Genomic DNA, 23,247 nt, shown 5'->3' on the forward strand with positions numbered 1-23,247 from the left:
TCATAGGAGGGGACTTTTATTTTGAAAAATGTCGTGCCCCGGAAGTACTTTTTTAATGCTGCTGGCGAGACGCTCGCTCAAGCATCGGTGACCGTACATTTACGAATGGACGGCATGAATTTGACATCAAACCATATTCTAACTCGTCCGAATCCTTTCAACGAATGCTTATTTTTTACAAGGCTATAGGAACGTTATACATATAGTTCAGTTTAGCCGTGTGTAGCATAGACATGGCGTCTTGAGCTATGTGAAAATGGCTCTATAACACGGTAAGTCACGTTTCCTTGTTTCTTAAGGTCAATGCACCATGTTTATTCCTACGATGACACATATAGCTAAGCTTTTTATCAACAGTTCATGCGATAGGTTTAACCAGAGCACTCATGTTATTTTGTATTCTTCAATTGCGTGTGCGCTGTCTGTAGAAAATAGCTAGGTTTCCATACAACTGGGGATCGATTTTCATGGGAAAGTAATACATCCGCAAAATAAAATATGCGAATGTTCCCACCAATGGTGATTCCACCAAACGGACTTGTTGCAGATACAAATCAGTGCGTGATGACGTAGTGCGCACATTTACTTTTCGCTCAAGTTTTAATGTACCGGGAAAAAAAATGGAAATAAATGTTTCCATCGCATTTTCAACTCTACCAAATTATGAATTTTACGACAAATTCCCACAATGCCGAATTAATTGTCTGCATTTGTAAAATTACACTGAAAAAATAAAAACTGTATGGAAACATGGTTATTGTAGCCATTATTTGTATCTAAAACTAACCCATTCCTAGACGCTAACTGCTTATGTGCCTATTGACGATAGTATCTTATGGTCGAGGGAGTTTTGTTAAGGTTTTGACACTCGTTCTGAACATTAAAATGCATCGCATGTGGTACGGTTTTGGAAATATAAGTAACGTATCTTTCATATCAGCGTGGAGGTAAAAGAAAAAGTTTAATTACTACCACCTTTTATAGGGTTAGTGTTCCCACACGGCCATATCTCCTTGTAACATTGCATGTTTACAGAAGACCTAAGTGGCCGCATGTACTAATTAGCTATATAGTGTGCTCCGAACGTGTGTGTGTGTGTGTGTGTGTGTGTAAGCGTATCTGGCAGGGCTTGTAAACTATCACGGATTGCCCATTGACGCAGGCCTACCAGACTAGCTAAAAGCCTTCTATGCGTGCTTCGAGGCAAGCAACACTGAACAATGCATGAGGGCACCAGCTGTTCTGGATCACTTTGTGATCATGCTCTCCGAAGCCGTTGTAAGACCTTTAACCAGGTTAACATTCACAAGGCTGCAGGGCATGCGCTGACCAGCTAGCAAGTATTTTCACTGACATTTTCAACGTCTCCCTGAACCAGTCTGGAATGCCTACATGTTTCAAGCAGACCACCATAGTCCCTGTGCCCAAGAAGGCCAAGGTAACCTGCCTATATGACTATTGCCTCGTGGTACTCGCATCTGTAGTCATGAAATGCTTTGAAAGGCTTGTCATGGCTCACATCAACACCATCATCCCAGACACCCTGGGCCCACAATTCACATACTGCCCCAACAGATCCACAGATAACACAATCTCTATTGCACTTCACAATGCCCTTTCCCACCTGGACAAGAGAAACACCCATGTGATGATGCTGTTCATTGACTACAGCTCAGCCTTCAACACCATAGTGCCCACTAAGTTAAGGACCCTGGGACGGACAACCCCCTCTGCATCTTGGACTTCCTGACGGTCCATCCCCAGGTGATGAGGATAGGCAACAACCCATCGGCCAAGCTGATTTTTAACACAGGAGCCCCACAGGGGTGCATGCTTAGTCGAATCATGTACTCCCTGTTCACCCATGACTGTGTTGCCACGCACAACTCCAATACAAAGTTTACCAATGACACGACTGGTAGGCATGATCACCAACATTGATGAGATAGCCAATAGGGAGGAGGTCAGAGACCTGATGGTGTGTTGCCAGAACAACAGCCTCTCCCTCAACATCAGCAAGACAAAGGAGCTGATCGTGGACTACAGGAAACGGAGGGCTGAGCTCACCCCATCCACATCAACATGGCTGTAGTGTAGCAGGTTGAGAGCTTGAAATTCCACTGTGTCCACATCCCTAAGGATCTATCATGGTCCACACACACCAACACAGTTATGACTTGTGCACACGGCAATGCCACTTCCCCCTCAGGAGGCTGAAAAGATTTGGCATAGGCCCTCAGATCCTCAGAATTCTAAAGCTGCACTTAAACCACTTGGTATGGCAACTGCTTGTCATCAACCACCACTGGCGCTATAGAGGGTAGTGCGTACTGCCCAGTGCATCACTAGTAGAGGTCGACTGATTATGATTTTTCAACACCGATACCGATTATTGGAGGACCAAAAAAAGCCCATACTGATTAATCAGCCAATTTTTTTTTAAATATTTGTAATAATGACAATTACAACAATACTGAATGAACACTTATTTTAACTTAATATAATACATCAATAAAATCAATCTAGCATCAAATAGTGAAACATGTTCAATTTGGTTTAAATAATGCAAAAACAGTGTTGGAGAAGAAAGTAAAAGTGTGCAATGTAAGAAAGCTAACGTTTAAGTTCCTTACTCAGAACATGAGAACATATAAAAGCTGGTGGTTCCTTATAACATGAGTCTTCAATATTCCCAGGTAAGAAGTTTTAGGTTGTAGTTATTATTGGAATTATAGGACTATTTCTCTCTATACGATTTGTATTTCATATACCTTTGACTATTGGATGTTCTTATAGGCACTTTAGTATTGCCAGTGTAACAGTATAGCTTCCGTCCCTCGCCCTACCTGGGCTCGAATCGGGAACACAGCCACCCCCGAAGCAGTGAGGGCCATGCAGACCAAGGGGAATAACTACTCCAATTCTCAGAGCGAGTGACGTTTAAAATGCTATTAGCGCGCACCCCGCTAACTAGCGAGCCATTTCACATCGGTTACATCCAGTCTAATCTCAGGAGTTGATAGGCGTGAAGTCATAAACAGCTCAATGCTTGAAGCACAGTGAAGAGCTGCTGGCAAAACGCACTAAAGTGCTGTTTGAATGAATGCTTACGAGCCTGCTGGTGTCTACCATCGCTCAGTCAGACTGCTCTATTAAATCATAGACTTAATTATAACATAACACACATACGAGCCTTTGGTCATTAAAATGGTAGAACCCGGAAACTATACTTTCGAAAACAAAACGTTTATTCTTTCAGTGAAATTATTTCTCTAACGCATGGCATCCCTAAGTCTAAATATTGCTGTTTACATTGTACAACCTTCAATGTTATGTCATAATTATGTACAATTCTGGCAAATTATCTACGGCCTTTGTTAGGAATAAATGGACTTCACACAGTTTGCAACGAGCCATGCGGCCCCGACTGCTGCATACACCCCGACTGCTGCATACACCCCGACTGCTGCATACACCCCGACTGCTGCATACACCCCGACTGCTGCATACACCCCGACTGCTTGCACGGAACGCAAGAGAAATGACACAATTTCCCGAGTTGTAAGAAATTCACGTTAGCAGGCAATATTAACTAAATATGCAGGTTTAAATATATATACTTGTGTATTGATTTTAAAGGCATTGATGTTTATGGTTAGGTACATTGGTGCAACGACAGTGCTTTTTTGAATATGCGCTTGTTAAATCATCAAGTAGGCTGTGATTCAATGAGAAACTAACAGGCACCGCATCGATTATATGCAACGCAGGACACGCTAAGTAATATCAACCATGTGTAGTTAACTAGTGATTGTTAAGACTGATTGTTTTTATAAGATACGTTTTTAATGTTAGCTAGCAACTTACCTTGCCTTCTTGCTGCCCTCACGTAACAGGTAGTCAGTCTGCCACGCAGGAGTGCAATGTAAGGCATGTCGTTAGAGCGATGGACTAGTGACCGGAATGTTGCAAAAACGAATGCCTGAGCTGAAGGTAAAAATCTGTCATTCTGCCCCTGAACAAGGCAGTTAACCCTTCGTTCCTAGGCCGTCATTGAAAATAAGAATGTGTACTTAACTGACTTGCCTAGTTTAATAAAAGGTGTAAAAAATACCAATTAACGATTGTTATGAAAACTTGAAGTCGGCCCTAATTAATCGGTCGACCTCTAATCACTAGGGCCGAGATCCCTGTCATCACCCAGGACTTCTATGCCAACTGGTGTCAGAGGAAGTCCCGAAACATTGTCAGCCTCCCAAGTCAGACTGTTCTCCATGCTACCGCACGGCTGCTACAGATCTACCTCAATTACATCGACTCGGTAATGGTACTCCGTGTATATAGCCAAGTTATCATTACTCATTGTGTGTTTATTATTATGCGTTCTATTCAAATCGCAAACAATTCACACAATGAAGTAATGAATGTACACAATTTTATTTAAAAAAATGTTATTTCACCTTTATTTAACCAGGTAGGCTAGTTGAGGACAATTTCTCATTTGCAACTGCGACCTGGCCAAGGTAAAGCGTAGCAAATCGACACATACAGAGTTACACATGGAATAAACCAAACAGTCAATAATACAGTAAAACAAAAAAAGTCTATACAGTGAGTGCAAATGAGGTAAGTTAAGGAACTAAATAGGCCATGGTGGCGAAGTAATTACAAAATAGCAATGAAACACGAATGGTAGATCGGCAGAAGATGAATGTGCAGATAGATACTGGGGTGCAAGGGAGCAAAATAAATAAATACCAGTATGGGGATGAGGTAGGTAGATAGATGGGCTGTTTACAGATGGGCTGTTTACAGATGTAAGCTGCTCTGACAGCTGGTGCTTAAAGCTAGTGAGGGAGATGTGAGTCTCCAGCTTCAGAGATTTTTGCAATTTGTTCCATTCATGGGCAGCAGAGAACTGGAAGGAAAGACGACCAAAGGAGGAATTGGCTTTGGGGGTGACCAATGAGATATACCTGCTAGAGCGCGTGCTACGAGTGGGTGCTGTTATGGTGACCAGTGAGCTGAGATAAGGCGGGGCTTTACCTAGCAGAGACTTAACCTGTAGCCAGTGGATTTGGCAACGAGTATGAAGCGAGGGCCAACCAACCAGAGCGTACAGGTCGCAATGGTGGGTAGTGTATAGGGCTTTGGTGACAAAACGGATGGCACTGTGATAGACTGCATCCAGTTTGTTGAGTAGAGTGTTGGAGGCTATTTTAGATGACGTCACCGAAGTCGAGGATCGGTAGGATGATCAGTTTTACGAGGGTATGTTTGGCACCATGAGTGAAGGATGCTTTGTTGCAATAAAGGAAGCGGATTCTAGATTTAATTTCGGATTGGAGATATCTAATGTAAGTCTGGAAGGAGAGTTTACAGTCTAACCAGACACCCAGGTATTTGTAGTTGTCCAAGTCAGAGCCGTCCAGAGTAGTGATGCTGGACGGGCGGGCAGTGATCGATTGAATAGAATGCATTTAGTTTTACTTACGTTTAAGAGCAGTTGGAGGCCACGGAAGGAGAGTTGTATGGCATTGAAGCTCGTCTGGAGGTTAGTTAACACTTTGGGAATCTCAGACGATACGAACGAGAGGATGAACAGGCTAGTAATAGGGGTTGCAACAATTTCGGCAGATAATTTTAGAGAGGGTCCAGATTGTCTAGCCCAGCTGATTTGTAGGGGTCCAGATTTTGCAGCTCTTTCAGAACATCAGCTATCTGGATTTGGGTAAAGGAGAAATGGTGGGGCTTTGGCGGGTTGCTGTGGAGGGTGCCGGGCAGTTGACCGGGGTAGGGGTAGCCAAGTGGAAAGCATGGCCAGCCGTAGAGAAATGCTTATTGAAATTCTCAATTATAGTGGATTTATCGGTGGTGACAGTGGTGACAGCTCGCTTCAGAGCAGTGGGCAGCTGGGAGGAGGTGCTCTTATTCTCCATGGACTTTACAGTGTCCCAGAACTTTTGAGTTAGTACTACAGGATGCAAATTTCTGTTTGAAAAAGCTTGCCTTAGCTTTTCTAACTGCCTGTGTATTTGTTCATAACTTCCCTGAAAAGTTGCATATCTCGGGGGCTATTCGATGCTAATGCAGAACGCTACAGGATGTTTTTGTGCTGGTCAATGGCAGACAGGTCTGGAGTGAACCAAGGACTATATCTATTCCTAGTTCTACAGTTCTTGAGGGGCATGCTTATTTAAGATGGTGAGGAAGGCACTTTTAAAGAATAGCATCATCTATTGACGGGATGAGGTCAATGTCATTCCAGGCTACCCTGGCCAGGTCGATTTAGAAAGGCCTGCTCGCAGAAATGTTTCAGGAAGCGTTTGACAGTGATGAGGGGTGGTCATTTGGTCGCAGACCCATTACGGATGCAGGCAGCGATCGCTGAGATCTTGATTGAAAACAGCAGAGGTGTATTTGGAGGGCGAGTTAGTTAGGATGACATCTATGAGGGTGCCCGTGTTTACTGATTTGGGGTTGTACCTGGTAGGTTCATTGATAATTTGTGTGAGATTGAGGGGATCAGGTTTAGTTTGTAGGATGGCCGGGGTGTTAAGCATGTCCCAGTTTCGGTCACCTAGTAGCACGAGCTCAGAAGATAGATGGGGGTCAATCAATTCACATATGGTAGGGCACAGCTGGGGGCAGAGGGAGGTCTATAGCAAGCGGCAACGGTGAGAGACTTGTTTCTGGAAAGGTGAATTTTTAGAAGTAGAAGTTCAAATATATATGTTACTGCTCAAATTAAAACATTCTCGGTTGACCAACAGCCTAACGACCAAACAATCTACCAGTCGACTAATTGGGGTCAGCCCTAATAAGTAGTCACTAGTCTGTTTCCTACACATTAACTTAAACTAAAATCTAAGTTTCCTCTAGACACACTTCATGCAGTATGAAGGGTTCCCACGGGTCCTTGAAAGTTTGTGAATGAAGTTTTTGAAAATAGACATGGGTCATTGAAAGTGCTTGAATTTATACATTTTGTGCAAGAATAGAAATTTAATTTCTTTTAGTTTATAGGCTACGTTCTGCTGTCTGCGTGTGTGTCTCCCGCTGTCTGTGTATCCTTGTTTCACGCGCCACCTGCCTCGAGAATGCGACGGTCACGTGCGTGCATGAGTGATTGAAGTCTAATGGTGCAGGTTAAACAGTGGCAAGCAAGCGAGAAAGCTAACGATAAGCGAAGCTTCAGCTATGCCTGGAAAATGTAAATTCCAGGACTCGTGGCTCACCAAAGACATTTACAAAGACTGGCTTGTTAAAGATCCGCGGGGCATCCATGTGACCCAATACAGAGCCTGCAGCAAGTCAATAAAAGTTCACACCATGGGCGACGCAGATGTGATGCGCCATGCTGCTGGAGAATCACACAGGACGGCACTCTGCAAGTTAAAAGCAGGTAGGTCCTACCCCTGGTAACATGTAGAAAAGGGATACAACTTACTATAATTAGTTAGCTAGATTATTGTCTCTTTGTGGTTAGGTATATAAACTTTAACGCTACATAATTATTTGATAAAATTAACTTTTGCTATGTTAGCTAACTTTATCTAGATGTCTGTCAGTTCTCCCACAGAATCACACCTGTCAATATAGTGCTAGCAAGCAAACGTTAGCTAAGTATAAACTGTCACCTGTAACATGAAATGATTTAAGAATGTTATGTTTGTTTTCATATTTCATATTCTCTCTCTGACACACACACGTTAACACAGGCGAGAAACAGAAAGTGTTTAAAATCAATATATTTTATTACTCTTAGGTGTGCCGTTCTCAGCGACGTTCCCAGACTGTGCAATAGCCAAGATCTTCGCATGCGGGCCAACAAAGTCCAGCTATGTGTGCACACATGGCTTGGCTCCTCATTTCAAGCACTTGTCTAAAAAACTGTCTGCTGGGGAGGAGGACTATGTACTTCATTTTGATGAGCAGAAAAAAAAGTTAAAGCAGTGTGACTTTCACGTCCGTTTATGGGATGAGGAAAGTTGTGACGAGGTTTTACGATTCTAAATTTATGGGACATGCGACTGCGTTGGACCTTAAAGCGGTCTATGAGAAGAGCACCGAAGAAAAACATGGTTCAGATCTCCATGGATGAACCAAATGTAAATTGGTCATTTTACTCAAAGGTTGAGAAGCCCTGTGAGAATAAAATAGTCCTATACCTTATAAACATAGGCAGTTGCGGTCTCCATATTGTACATGGAGCATTTCAGAAGGGAGTGGAAGACACCGAGTGGAAAGTCGACAGTGTACTGCATGCTATGTACCACCTTTTGAAGGGTACTCCAGCCCGTAGGGAGGACTACTTTAACATCATTGGATCATTAGATCCCTAAATGCCACTTAAGTTTTGCATGACACGGTGGGTTGAAAATGCGCCTGTGCTTGAAAGCTCTTTAGAGTATTTAGCCCATATGGCAACATATGTGAAGGCTGTAGAGAAGAGATGTCTAAATCCAGGCACAAAGTCCTTTGAGGTGATTGAGGAGGCTTAAGGACCCTCTCATGACAGCAAAACTGAATTTCATCTCGTCAGTGAGCAAAGAAGTGACACCATTCCTCACATGCTACCAGACCGATAAGCCCATGGTGCCATTTCTCTCTACAGACTTGATCAACCTGCTTAAGAGCTTGATGAGCAGATTCATTAAGCCAGACCAAAGCAAAAAAACCCTCAAAAACATCTTGATGTCGAGGTGACCCAGTCTTCCAATCACATCGACTCCTCACAGGTCGACTTGGGCTTTGTTACTCAAAGAATTGTGAGAGACTTGTCCGCAGGGAAGAAAATTGGACAGAAAATATTGGACTTGTAGTGTAGTTATTTTTACCTTTTATTTAACTAGGCAAATCAGTTAAGAACAAATTTTTATTTTCAATGACGGCCTAGTGGGTTAACTGCCTGTTCAGGGGCAGAATGACAGATTTGTACCTTGTCAGCTCGGGGTTTTGAACTTGCAACCTTTCGGTTATGAGTCCAACGCTCTAACCACTAGGCTACCCTGCCGCCATAATGTATGCTCACAACTGTTAACAAACTCATTGAGAAATCTCCATTGAAGTGATCTCTGGTCTCACATCTTTCTTTCTTGGATCCAAGGGAAATGGCAGGGCACAAATGGAAATATGCTGTGTACAGCAAAGTTGAAGAAGGCCCTGATCTACCTTGTAAATAGTCATCGGGTGAAGGAAGGAGATGATGAGGTGATGACATTCGACAATACTCACATTTTATTGATGACATTGTCGAGGCCCAACACTGTTTGTAAACTTTGATCCTGTCCAAGACAGCATGGACACATTTTTACACGAGTAATGTCAAAGAGCTCAGAAGTCTGTGGAGACTTTGCCGCCAACTCCTCTTACTGTCACACGGGCAAGCCTCAGAGTGTGGGTTCTCCAGCAATTGAAGTGGAGAACTTGAAGGAAGATTCATACGTAGCACAGAGATGTATAGTTGACCACATAAGAGCTGTGGGGGGCATACAAAATGTGTGCATTGACAGACTGCTGCGGATGTCAGTGGCATCTGCAAGACAGAGGTATGTGACACATCAAGAAGAACAGAGACAGAAGAATGGAGGAGCAAAAAAAAAAATACCTTATAGATGAACTTAAAGGGAAGAAAAGAAGACTGACAGATGGCATAAATGCTCCCAAGACCTCAGCAGACAAATTTGCACTCAAAGCGGAGAGCACAGGCAACCTCACTTTTATTGCCAAGTCCAATAGCCTGAGAAAGGGTGTTAAAGATAAAAGTGCACAAATAGTTGAAATAGAAACACTACTCAACGAAAAAGTGAATGACCTGAAAAGCAAATGAAGGGGCATAGCAGCAAAAAGCAAGGGTTGGGCAAGGGTTTTAACAGTTTGAGAAACTGCTCAATAAGCAAGTGCTAAAAAATAAAATAAAAAAGCAAATTCACCAAAAAGGCCAACAACCCCAGAACACAATGGTTGGGCAAATGTTTTATTTATTTATTTTTATCCAATTCATTTCTAATTTTTTGTTGCAAAATATTTTATTTATGGTCACAACAGAGGGTCGTGCGTACGGCCCAGTACATTACTGGGGCTAAGCTGCCTGCCATCTAGAACCTCTATACCAGGCGGTGTCAGAGGAAGGCACAAAGAAATTACTCCAGCCACCCCAGTCATAGACTGTTCTCTCTGCTTCAGCACGGCAAGCGGTACCGGAGCGCCACGTCTAGGACCAAAAGGCTTCTCAACAGCATCTACCTCTAAGCCGTAAGACTTCTGAACAGCTAATCAAATGGATACCCGGACTATGCATTGTGTCTCGCCACCATTTTTTAAAATGTTGTTATTTTATTTGTATTTCTTTACTTGTCTATTGGTTACCGAATACCTTTTTTACTTACACGCCCTTAACCAACAGTGCAGTTAAGTAAGCATTTCACTGTAAGGTCTATGTGACGTAGAAGTCCGTCACTGGCCGTGGGCAGCATTTGGTACTTTAACACACAAATAAGGTAATTTGTGTGTCGACCCACATTTGTTAACTTAACTTCTGTCTTAAATACATACATTTCACACTTGTCAGTGTTCATATTTAATATAAGCAATATTTATTATACTTATCTATGTTGTGGATGAGCGCTTTGTTTGTTTGTTCTGTTCCTCCCTCTCTCAACCATCTCTGTAGCTTCCGGGTATGCTGGATAAGGACCCAAGCTAAGGGAATTGGGCTGACTTTGTAGTGCCTGTCCCAAATGGTTCATTCACGTGAATGGGAATATTGAAAGACACTGTCAGTAGTGATGTAATTTTGTAAATGTGATATTGTTCCATAAAAAATGTGTTGCAATGTATATCCTTTTAGTATGTTTAATTAATGGGAAATGTAGGTTTGACTAGGTAATTGCTTAATTAATTAGTGTTAATTGTTCTGAGGGGAGGGGCTAGCCCTACAAAAGGAGCCTCTCTTTCAGTTCATAGAGGCATTTTGGATTGAGCTGTGAATGGGGCAGCATTTTGTTCCGGAATTACTATGTAAATAAACACCCTTGCACAGAAGAACTTTTGCGGCTCTGCCATCTTTTTATATTGATAGAGGTTAGGTTTTCCAGTATAGCCTTCTGGCCTACTCTACGTGACAGTCTACTGCACCTGTTGTATTCGGCACACGTTTATTTCATCCCCCGACCAGTCTATAGTCTTGCCATAGAGGGGAATTCACACCTTCGTTTAGGGAGATTACTAGGGAGCCTTCTGGAGAGAGAGTCACGTCTCCCTTACTTCCATGCTCAGAGGGGTGTTTCTACAGTATCAGTACAGTAGCATGGGCTAGCTAGATGGTGGTTGGTAGAATGAATGGATTCTGTATGTATAGTACTAACGCTTACAGTTGGTCAGGTACAATCCAGTTGAGTCAAGTAAGAGAGAGTTGTTGCATAGATAGTGGTGCAGTAGCAACAGTCGTGTGTGTGATGTATGGAAAAAGTCTGCTTCAATTTTTACAAATGGCAATATTTTATTACCAAGTCTCCTGTCAATTGGTGTGCCCGATTGACTTGACTGGTTTGCTACTATTCTGTAAATTAAAACATGCATCCAAGTTGGCCTAAACCAGTTTTGATCACCATTTGTGTCTTTGGTGATCGTCTTGGAAGTTAGACATGGTAGAGTGGGTCCTTGAACACAACTGTCTCGACCTCCTGTCTTTTCAGCACATGTAGTACATTTTCTTAGCAACCCAGGCTTTGGTTTGATTTGGGAAAACCATACTGTGCCCGAGGAGAAATTAAACAGCTATTTTTTTTCATTTCCACATAAGATTTCCACAGTCTGCCTGGTGTCTACCTTTACTGAAAATAAGATTACAACGTATGCGCAAAGACAGTGACAAGCATTACTGGGAGAAGAGTGGAATTGTGTAACTTTCACCAAGCATACAAAGATTTGAAAACAATGACAATGTGATTAGCTTCTCCCAAACCCTAGACCATGTGTCTCCAGGCACCATGGCCCTTTATAGAATCCATCATCTGTCCATTGCAAAACCATCACATTTTGTCTGCAGCAGTGGTTGCCTGTCAGGTGTTTTTGTCTGGGGCTACAACAGAAATATGTGATGTTGGGGGTACTCGAGAACCGGAGTCGGGAAACAGTGATCGAAGGCGTAAGATTGTCTGGTTTGTAAGAATGCAATGTAATCCACTCGCTTGTGGTGCAACTTTATGGGTTGGTTCTGGCTGACTTGGCGCAAAGGTCAATTCAGGTTTCCTGTGAAAAAAATATATATAAATAACACATAAGCCACAAGACAACAACACCAAATCAGTATTTTATCAATAATTATTTTTGCTTATATGTATAACTGTTTTGGCAAGCAGTGTGCTTATTATTATTATTATTATTATTATTATTATTTCTGATATTATAAACTCAGCAAAAAAAGGGTCCTGAAAAAGGGACTCTTTCAAAGACAATTTGTAAAAATTCAAATAACTTCACAGTTCTTCATTGTAAAGGGTTTGAACACTGTTTCCCATGCTTGTTCAATGAACCATAAACAATTAATGAACATGCACCTGTGGAACGGTCATTACAATTAAGGTAATGTTAAATTATGAAAACTTAGGACACTAAAGAGTACTTTCTACTGACTCTGAAAAACACCAAAAGAAAGATGCCCAGGGTCCCTGCTCATTTGTGTGAACATGCCTTGGGCATGCTGCAAGGAGACATGAGGACTGCAGATGTGGCCAGGGCAATAAATAGCAATGTCTGTACTATGAGATGCCTAAGACGGTACAGAAACAGGATGGCAACAACTGCCCGAGTTACACCAGGAACGCACAATCCCTCCATCAGTGCTCAGACTGTCCAAAATAGGCTGAGAGAGGCTGGACTGAGGGCTTGTAGGCCTTTTGTAAGGCTGGTCCTCACCAGGCACCACCGTCACTGGACCAGACAGGACTGGCAAAAAGTGCTCTTCGCTGACGAGTTGCGGTTTTGTCTCACCAGGGGTGATGGTCGGATTCACGTTTATCATCTAAGGAATGAGCGTTACAACGAGGCCTGTACTCTGGAGCAGGATCGATTTGGAGGTGGAGGGTCCGTCATGGTCAGGGGCGATGTGTCACAGCATCATCGGACTAAGCTTGTTGTCATTGCAGGCAATCTCAATTCTGTGCGTTACAGGGAAGACATCCTCCTCCCTCATGTGGTTCCCTTCCTGTAGGCTCATCCTGACATGACCCTCCAGCATGACAATGTCACCAGCCATGCTGCTCGTTCTGTGCATGATTTCCTGCAAGACCAGAATGTCAGTGTTCTGCCATGGCCAGCGAAGAGCCAGGATCTCAATCCCATTGAGCACGTCTGGGACTTGTTGGATCGGAGGGTGAGGGCTATCCAGTCTGTTGGATAGCCCTTGTTGGATTGGAGGGTGAGGGTGCTATCCAGTCTGCTGTTAACTGGATAGCAGCATTCTCAGTTCTGTGATATCTACAGACTCCGGAGTTGCAGTTGTTCCATGGGTTCCAGGTTGGCTTTTGCTTGGAGTTAGGTGAGGAGTTGATTGTGGAAATCTCTGCAGCCATGTGGCCAATCCACTCATTTCTGTGCTGCCACCGGTATCAGCCTGCATAACATAGATAAATAGAAAAGTTAAAACACAACTGGATCCACCCTAGCCAGGATCCCACACTATCTATTCTACACATTAGCCTACCTGATAATACTACAATGGCGTCACTATACAATACAATGACATTGTATCTATTGCCAGCTCATGTTGTTCAATTTCGGGGCGTTTTCACTTATACAAAATATGTTTTGCAAGTAGAAAGAGGAGGAAGGGAAGCGCTACTAAGGTACACTATAGTACATTTTGGTAGACAGAAGGTGCTCTTTGGTAAAAGGGGTAAATTGGTCATCAAAAAGAAAGGAGGACCAAGGCCCTCTTCATATAATTAATTAAAATGCCTTTATTATAGTATGGCATGTTCAATAGAAACAAAGTTTTTTTTAAACTTAAACGGGGTTTAAAAAAAAACTTTGTTTCTATTGAACGTGCCATACAAATAAAGGCATTTTAATCAATTATATGAAGAGTGCCTTGGTCCTCCTTTCTTTTTGATGACCAAAATATGTTTTACATTCGAATAACAGACTGGAAGCTTCAAACGGAGGGTGGTGCTTGGAATCATTGTTCTTCCTCTGTCATCCACGGTTACCTACAAGGAAACACGTGCAGTCATCATTGCTTTGCACAAAAAGGGCTTCACATGCAAGGAATATTGCTGCCAGTAAGATTGCACTTAAATCAACCATTTATCGGATCATCAACAACTTCAAGGAGAGCGGTTCAATTGTTGTGAAGAAGGCTTCAGGGGGCCCAAGAAAGTCCAGCAAACGCCAGGATGTTGATTCAGCTGCGGGATCGGGGCACCACCAGTACAGAGCTTGCTCAGGAATGGCAGCAGGCAGTTGTGAGTGCATCTGCATGCACAGTGAAGCGAAGACTTTTGGAGGATGGCCTGGTGTCAAGAAGGGCAGCAAAGAAGCCACTTCTCTCCAGGAAAAACATCAGGGACAGACTGATATTCTGCAGAAGGTACTGCTGAGGACTGGCGTAAAGTCATTTTCTCTGATGAATCCACTTTCAGATTGTTTGGGGCATCCTGAAAAAAGCTTGTCCGGAGAAGACAAGGTGAGCGCTACCATCAGTCCTGTGTCATGCCAACAGTAAAATGTAACCGATGTGAAATGGCTAGCTATTTAGCGGTGGTGCGCGCTAATAGCATTTCAATTGGTGACGTCCCTCGCTTGCTCTGCTCGGCTTTTGTGGAGCGATGGGTAACAATGCTTTGTGGGTGTCAGTTGTTGATGTGTGCAGAGGTTCGAGCCCAGGTAGGGGCGAGGAGAGGGACGGAAGCTATACTGTTAAAAAAGCATCCTGAGACCATTCATGTGTGGGGTTGCTTCTCAGCCAAGGGAGTGGGCTCACTCACAATTTTGCCTAAGAACACAGCCATGAATAAAGAATGGTACCAACACATCCTCCAAGAGCAACTTCTCCCAACCATCCAGGAACAGTTTGGTGACGAACAATGCCTTTTCCAGCATGATGGAGCACCTTGTCATAAGGCAAAAGTGATAACTAAGTGGCTCGTGGAACAAAACATTGATATTTTGGGTCCATGGCCAGGAAACTCCCCAGACCTTAATCCCATTGAGAACTTGTGTTCAATCCTCAAGAGGCTGGTGGACAAACCAAAACTCACAAATTCTGACAAACTCCAAGCATTGCTTATGCAAGAATGCGCTGCCATCAGTCAGGATGTGGCCCAGAAGTTAATTGACAGCATGCCAGGGCGGATTGCAGAGGTCTTGAAAAAGAAGGGTCAACACTGTAAATATTGACTCTTTGCATCAACTTCATGTAATTGTCAATAAAAGCCTTCGATACTTGTGAAATGCTTGTAATTATACTTCAGTATTCCATAGTAACATCTGACAAAAATATCTAAAGACTGAGGCAGCAGACTTTGTGAAAACTAATATTTGTGTCATTCTCTCAACTTTTGGCCACGACTGTACATAACCGTTTCACGATGTGATTTGCGAGCCGCACATTCTACATGATGTGAGCCAGCTAAGTAGGCTACAATGGACAAAAAGTTCAACGCATCTCTCCTGGGTACAATATTGCATTTCACTCATGCTTTATAGACCTACCGTATCAGGGTACTCAACCATAAGATACAGGATCAGATATGTGAATGAGCTCTCAGCCATTTTACGTTGGCAAACTACATGTTTTGCAGAATGATAACAATAGTGAAACTCAAAACAACCTGAAAGTAGCTAGTTGTTTACCCTATCCCAAAACACACACGTGCGAAGCTGGCTAGGTAGCAAGCAAAGTTTTAGCTAACATAAGCAAAATAACAACAGACTTAGTGTTCCCCCTTTCATCAGTGATGCTACTGTATTAGCGAGCAAACTTTGTAGCATACCATCTCTCTCAGAAAGTGTTGCTTGTGTTCAACAAAATGGATTACAACGTTGCGGGTAAAGTTTGGTATGGCACAATTTCATGTGTACAACATCTAAAGACCTGCTTCACGATACTGAGAGCTTTGCCTTTTGTAAAAGGACGTATTTGGGTGTTGGCGCCTTTGTTCATGTTTTTTGGATGGCCTGGAACTCCAGAATGAGGCTCAGGAAGTTTGAGTAAGTTTATCAAAAACAAGTGAAATTGCAAAAACAACTGTCTGGAACCTTCTTTAACCTCTCTGGGGTAGGCGGGACGCTTGCGTCCCAAATGGGAAAATGCAGAGCGCCAAATTCAAATACATTTCTATAAAAATCAAACTTTCATTAAATTACACATGCCCAAGATAGCAAATTAAAGCTACACTCGTTGTGAATCCAGCCAAAATGTCAGATTTCAAAAAGGCTTTTCGGCAAAAGCATAAGATGCTATTATCTGATGATAGCACAACAGTTAACAATGAGAGAGTAGCATATTTCAACTCTGCAGGCGCGACACATCGCAGAAAAAATATATATAAATCATGCCTTACCTTTGACGAGCTTCTTTTGTTGGCACTCCTATATGTCCCATAAACATCACAAATGGTCCTTTTGTTCGATTAATTCCGTCTATATATCCAAAATGTCCATGTATTTGGCGCGCTTGATCCATAAAAACGCAATGTCGCTACAAAATATCTCAAAAGTTACCTGTAAACTTTGCCAAAACATTTCAAACTACTTTTGTAATACAGCTTTAGGTATTTCTAAACGTATATAATCGATCAAATTGAAGACGGGATGATCTGTGTTCAATACAGGAGCAAAACAAACTGACGCTACTTTTCTGGTTACGCGCCTCTATCAAAAGGTACACATGAAGTGACGTTCGTTCTGAGCTATGGCACTTCTTCATTACACAAAGGAAAAACCTCAACCAATTTCTACAAACTGGTGACATCCAGTGGAAGCGGTAGGAACTGCAGGAAAGTCGATTAGAATTCTGGATTCCCCATGAAAACATATTGAGAAGACTGACTTAAAAAAAAAAATCTGAATGTTTGTCCTCGCGGTTTCGCCTGCTAAATACGAAAACATATTGAGAAGACAGACTTAAGAAAAAAATCTGAATAAGTTCTGTTATACTCACAGACATGATTCAGACCGTTTTAGAAACTTCAGAGTGTTTTCTATCCAATACTAATAATAATATGCATATATTAGGATCTGGGACAGAGTAGGAGGCAGTTCAGTTTGGGTACTCTATTTATCCAAAAGTGAAAATGCTGCCCCCTACCCCAAATAAGATAACATGCCATTTTCATGAACAAATACAGGTTAAAGTCATACATCCAAGTTAGCCAGCAAGATCATTTTCTTGGCCAAACGGAGAGGACATACGCTTGTTTTTGGTGCAGAACATCTGCACCGTTAAGGAAGAAACCACTGCAACTGGTTGCCAATATCAATTTGGATGTAGCAACATCACTATAATAGATGCACTGAACAAAGAAAGAATGAAATGAGGAATGAGTCGTCCTCAAGGCAATTTTTTGGTTTTATATGCTTTTTAGTTGATGTATGTTCTAACTTAAACATTCAATTTACATTAAACCTTCAAATGATGATTTAGCAGTCTTAAATTAACATTGTGGGTGTGGGGGACATTGAACAGCACCATCTTGTGATCAGAACCTGGTAATATGCTGTTGTATGATGGTACATGAACTTAACAAATTCAATGAGTCATTTCTCTGAACGGGGGAAGATGGCCATCACCAAGTTCACTGAGAATACATTACATGGTATGAAGAAAAACGATACTCCTAGTCGCAGCATCATAGTACTCGTCAGACAGAGAACTGATGCTGTATACTTGCCGTTGGGGTGGGCTTGGTTGGCTTTTGACAATTATTTGGGTTCCTCACGTAATAATTGCTAATAAGAGGTCTGGTTCAAATCAGATGTTGGTTACTATATTTATTGAATATTCTATCAATTGAAATGGCCAATTTTGGTGCAATCAATTAGCTTCATTTCTCAGAGTTCAAATTGTCTTTAAATAATGTTTTTTTTTAAACAATCTGAGATGGTGAGTGATGAAATCCTCTTTTTGTGCTTTTTGAGACCTGCCTCAATGTCCTTCTCTTGGTCCATCAGGTGTTGTGGAGGGCGCGGTCCATTCAACAAGGAGCTGTGGACACCAGCAGGCAGGATGGAGGAGAAGAAACGCAACATCCGGATCATTGAATGGGAGGACCTGGACAAGAAAAAGTTCTACTCCCTGGGTGTGTTCATGACCATGACCACCAGGGCCACAGTCTACCCGTTCACCCTCATCCGCACCCGGCTGCAGGTGCAGAAGGGCAAGTCCCTCTACACAGGCACCTTTGACGCCTTCTACAAGATCCTGAAGGCGGAGGGCCCGCGAGGCCTCTACCGGGGCTTTATGGTTAACACCTTCACCTTGATCTCAGGCCAGGCCTACATCACCACCTATGAACTGGTAAGGAAATACGTGTCCCAGTATTCCAGCAATAACACAGTGAAGTCTCTGTGGGCAGGGGGAGCGGCGTCCCTGGTGGCCCAGACCATCACTGTGCCCATAGATATGGTCTCTCAGCAGCTCATGATGCAAGGCCAGGTGGGACACCTGAGCCGCTTCAAGGTCAAACCCAAAATAATGATGGCGACATCCAAGAGCAAAGTGACTTTCGGACAAACCAGGGACATTGTGGTGCAGATATGCGCCGCTGATGGTTTCCGGGGATTTTACCGGGGATATGTGGCATCCCTCCTCACCTACATCCCCAATAGCGCGGTGTGGTGGCCTTTTTATCATTTTTATGCAGGTAGGCGACGACCTGCCACGGCAGGCAGATATTAAGCAAGCAGCACTAGATTTTAGCTAGGTTTTGTATGATATTACATGACATGGGCAATTCTAAAGCTGCTTGAAATGCATCTGATATGTTTTTGCGCCTTACATTTTCACTATGTTCATGTTTACAGAGAACCTTTCCAAACTAGCCCCCAGTGATTGCCCTCACCTGCTTCTGCAGGCTATCGCTGGGCCAATGGCAGCAGCCACAGCCTCCACCATCACCAATCCCATGGATGTTGTGCGGGCCAGAGTGCAGGTAAAACCACAAGTATATTGCTTTGTCTGTAAACAATCCTTGTTATGGTTTAACTGAATGAAGAGTGACACATTAATTTTCAGTGTTATTGTCTTAGTTAATCCTTTGTGTAATCACTGGTGACATGGTTTACAAACCATTTCAGGTTTACCAGATTCTCTTTTTGGATATGCATTTGGAAAGTATTCAGACCCTTTCTCCACATTTTCTCACTTTACAGCCTTATTCTAAAATGGATTAAATAAAAAACTATCTACACACAATATCCCATAATGATAAAGCGAAAACAAGTTCAAAGACTATTTGGCACATTTAGAAAAAAGAAAAAAACGATGCCTTATTTACTTAAGTATTCAGACCCTTTGCTATGATAGTTGAAATTGGTGCATTGATTGGAAAGGCACACACCTGTCTAGATCCTTGATGAAAACCTGCTCCAGAGCGCTCAGAACCTCAGACTGGGGCGACGGTTCACCTTCCAACAGGACAATGACCCAAAGCACACAGCCAAGACAACGCAGGAGTGGCTTTGGGACAAGTCTCTATGTCCTTGAGTGGCCCGAAATTGAACCTGATCGAACATCCCTGGAGAGACCTGAAAATAGCTGTGCAGCAACGTTCCCCATCCAACCTGACAGAGAGCTTTAAAGGATCTGCAGAGAGGAATGGGAGAAACTCCCCAAATATGTGCCAAGCTTGTAGCGTCATGCCCAAGAAGACTCGAGGCTGTAATCACTGCCAAGGGTGTTTCAACTGAGTAAATGGTCTAAATACTTAAGTAAATGTGACATTTTTTATTTTTAATACATTTGCAAACATTTCCAAAAAGCCAGTTTCTGCTTTGTCATACTGAGTTATTGTGTGTAGATTGTTTTTTTTAATCAATGTAATACATTTTAGAATAAGGCTGTAATGTAACAACATGTGGAAAAAGTCAAGAGGTGTGAATACTTTCCAAATGCACTGTATTTTAGGGGTATATACTGTTCAAGGCACTTATGAGTTCAATTCATTATATTTTACAAAGCAGGTTTTCAGGCCAACTTTTACAAACATGGATTTGTCAGGGGATATTTGAACATTCATAAGAATGATGTACCTTAAATACATAGCCAGAAAAATTCCCATGTTGACCAAGAAACAACTGAGTCGGCATTTGTCAGGACTCTAAAGGGACTCCTCATTTGTCTTTCTACCTCGATCCATCTATTTCTCTATGAACTCTAAAGGTATTTTTTTGGGTGATATCAACCTTTCTCACTGTGGCTCCTAAGGTGGAGGGCAGGTCATCGGTCATTGCAACCTTCAAGCAGCTGCTGGCAGAGGAAGGACCCTGGGGGATGACTAAAGGGTTGTCTGCCCGCATTATCTCCTCCACCCCCACGGCCGTGGTCATCGTGGTGGGCTACGAGACCCTCAAGAGACTGAGCCTGCGGCCTGAGCTGGTCAGCTCTAGACACTGGTAAATACCAGAGGGACAACCAGGGACAGACCCGGGCTAGACTGAGCCAGGTAGCCAGGGACACTGTCAAACACAGACAAAACATGGCTACCTGGTCTCACATTGCCGATTCGGTTTGCCTTTGAAAAAACTGTTGCCTTTTTTGTTTTAATGTGAGGTTGGTGGATTTTATCATGCTGTTCGGGCAGAGGAATTATGATTCATACCTTCTTGTTTTCAGGGAGTACAACTTTAGATATTGGAACTTGTCAATTAGAGGTATGGAGAAAAATGTGTGCGTTGTTGCAGCAGAGTAAGCAAATTAAAGTGTCATTAATAAGGAGAGTTGTTTCATTTACCAATTATAAGGCTTGGTAAATTTGACACTGGGTGAAACTGGTTTTCAAAATGGACTCTCACAAACTCTCTGTTGTCCTTAAAAAATTGTTTGTTAACTTTAAATGGTACATGTTTGTCAGCTTTGTATTGTTCATGTATTCACCCAATGGTTGCGTTTCACTGGCAAAAGTAATGTAGACAACCCTGCTGTGAGCCTGTCAACAGGGCAGGCTATTACATTCAACAAACAAGTTCTCTTCCTTTGGTGAGAAAGGACCAGGGCTATGTTGAATAAGAGCAGAACTGCTCTCTAGTACCCTTTTTCTCTGAATATGATTTGTGTAAAGCAAGTTATTCAAAGTAGGCTTGGGAAACACTATGGCATGGTAAAATTACTGGTGCTTCCTCAACACATCTCAATTTAAAAACAGTACGACCTATTCCTGCCCGCAATGCTTGTGGACTGTTGGGAATAGTACACTATATACAAAAGTATGTGGACACCCTTTCAAATTAGTGGATTGGGCTAGTTCAACTCTACCAGTTGCTGACAGGTGTATAAAATTGAGCACACAGCCATGCAATCTCCATAGACAAACATTGGCAGAATTGCCTGAAGAGCTCAATGACTTTCAACGTGGTACTGTCTTAAATTTCAACCCTGCTTAACTGTAAGTGCTGTTAGTGTGAGGTGGAAACATCTAGGACCAACAACAGCTCAGCCGCAAAGTGGTAAGCCATACAAGCTCACAGAATGGGACCGCTGAAGTGCGTAGCGTGTAAAAAAATAATCTGTCCTCGGCTGCAACACACTATCAAGTTCCATACTGCCTCTGGAAGCAACAAAATAACTTAGGCTTGTATGCGGGTGCCCATTTTTTATTTTACCTTTATTTAACTAGGCAAGTCAGTTAAGAACAAATTCTTATTTTCAATGACGGCCTAGGAACAGAACATTTCATGAAGCTCCAGACTAAGATCACAATGCGCAATGCCAAGCAGGAGCTGGAGTGATGTAAAGCTTGCCGCCATTGGACTCTGGAGCAGTGGAAATGCTTCGCCATCTGGCAGTCCGATGGATGAGTCTGGGTTTGGTGGATGCCAGGAGAACGCTACTTGCCCGAATGCATAGTGCCAACTGTAAAGTTTGGCAGAGGAGTCCCCGCAGAAATGTTCCAACATCTAGTGCAAAGTATTCCCAGAGTGGAGGCCGTTACAGCAGGAAAGGGGGGTACAAACTCCATATGAATGTCCATGATTTTGAAATGAGATGTTCAACAAGCAGGTGTCCACATACTTTTGATAATGGCAAGGCAGCCATTTTAGGAGTCCATTGTCCTGAAACATGCCAAAATAAAATGCTATATGAAGTGTTTCTTGGCCAAAATTAAATTTAGCAATTTGATTAATGGTTTCTAAATGTACTACATACATTTCATGGAGTATAAGGTTGTGTTTTGAATATTTCCTTTTTTTCTGTAAGTTGTAGACTGAACTGTTACACTTCATTGATTTTAGTTCATGAAATTAACCTTGTTTGTAAGCATTCACGCATTATGAATTTGCCCATCTGCTCATACCTTCCTCAAATATGAGTGGTGATATTTGGCACCATGCTCAGTTGTGAAGTATACCAATGTTAACTGGATAGGGTGTTCTGATTTCTTCAATGAGTTTCAATTAGTAACAATTTCAGGTGACAACTGTGTTTTGGATAAATAAAGTAAATAGATTTGCACAAGTTATTTTAACTTGATGGAAAATGTCATACTGTCACAGCACACCCAAACCTTTAAGTTACTCCTAATGCTTCGCAAAAAATCATAACTCATGAATTTGAATTGCAAGGTCATTGACAGTTTGTACAATAAATTTGCCTTCACACTTTCAGGAACAGGCCTACTTATGTAACAACCCTACAGTGTGCCTGAAGCTCATTTGATCCTCAATGTTACACCAATTGCCGTTAATCCCCTAGATTTATCGTCGCCGCCACTCCTTAAAATAAACATTTGGGATGGTAACGTTTGTAAAATGAAATGACTAAAATAAGATCTTTGAGAACTAATCACCAAAATAAAGAGCGTAAGGGAGAATACAATTACAAACGACATGGTATGGAGCCCCCATTGACTCAAACATAAAACAAACAATCAGGTAACATAACTGCATAAGTGATGACAATATGTAGAATTGCAGGAAATTAACTTACGTTTTGTCTGCACCCTAAACTTTCAGCCTGACAAATTGCCATGAACAGCCAATTTTTTTCTTCTAGTAAAAGCCTTGTAGTGCCAACGTATATTAGCA

General features: G+C 42.3%; 1 protein-coding gene across 2 annotated transcripts; it reads left to right on the forward strand.

Annotated features, from left to right (window-relative positions):
• Nucleotides 1-53: 53 nt before the first annotated feature.
• slc25a44a (solute carrier family 25 member 44a) lies at nucleotides 54-22,853 on the forward strand. Of its 2 annotated transcripts, XM_064930543.1 has the most exons (5): nucleotides 54-272; nucleotides 7,302-7,405; nucleotides 18,178-18,869; nucleotides 19,030-19,157; nucleotides 20,432-22,853. In XM_064930543.1, the coding sequence occupies exons 3-5, from the start codon at nucleotides 18,233-18,235 to the stop codon at nucleotides 20,621-20,623; spliced, it is 957 nt and encodes a 318-aa protein (XP_064786615.1). In that variant the 5' UTR covers nucleotides 54-272; nucleotides 7,302-7,405; nucleotides 18,178-18,232; the 3' UTR covers nucleotides 20,624-22,853. The 2 variants fall into 2 exon arrangements, with proteins under 2 accessions (XP_064786615.1, XP_064786614.1); XM_064930542.1 differs by lacking the exon at nucleotides 7,302-7,405.
• Nucleotides 22,854-23,247: the final 394 nt, after the last annotated feature.

Source organism: Oncorhynchus masou, chromosome 22 (assembly GCF_036934945.1).
Source record: "Oncorhynchus masou masou isolate Uvic2021 chromosome 22, UVic_Omas_1.1, whole genome shotgun sequence".
Lineage (NCBI taxonomy): Eukaryota > Metazoa > Chordata > Actinopteri > Salmoniformes > Salmonidae > Oncorhynchus > Oncorhynchus masou.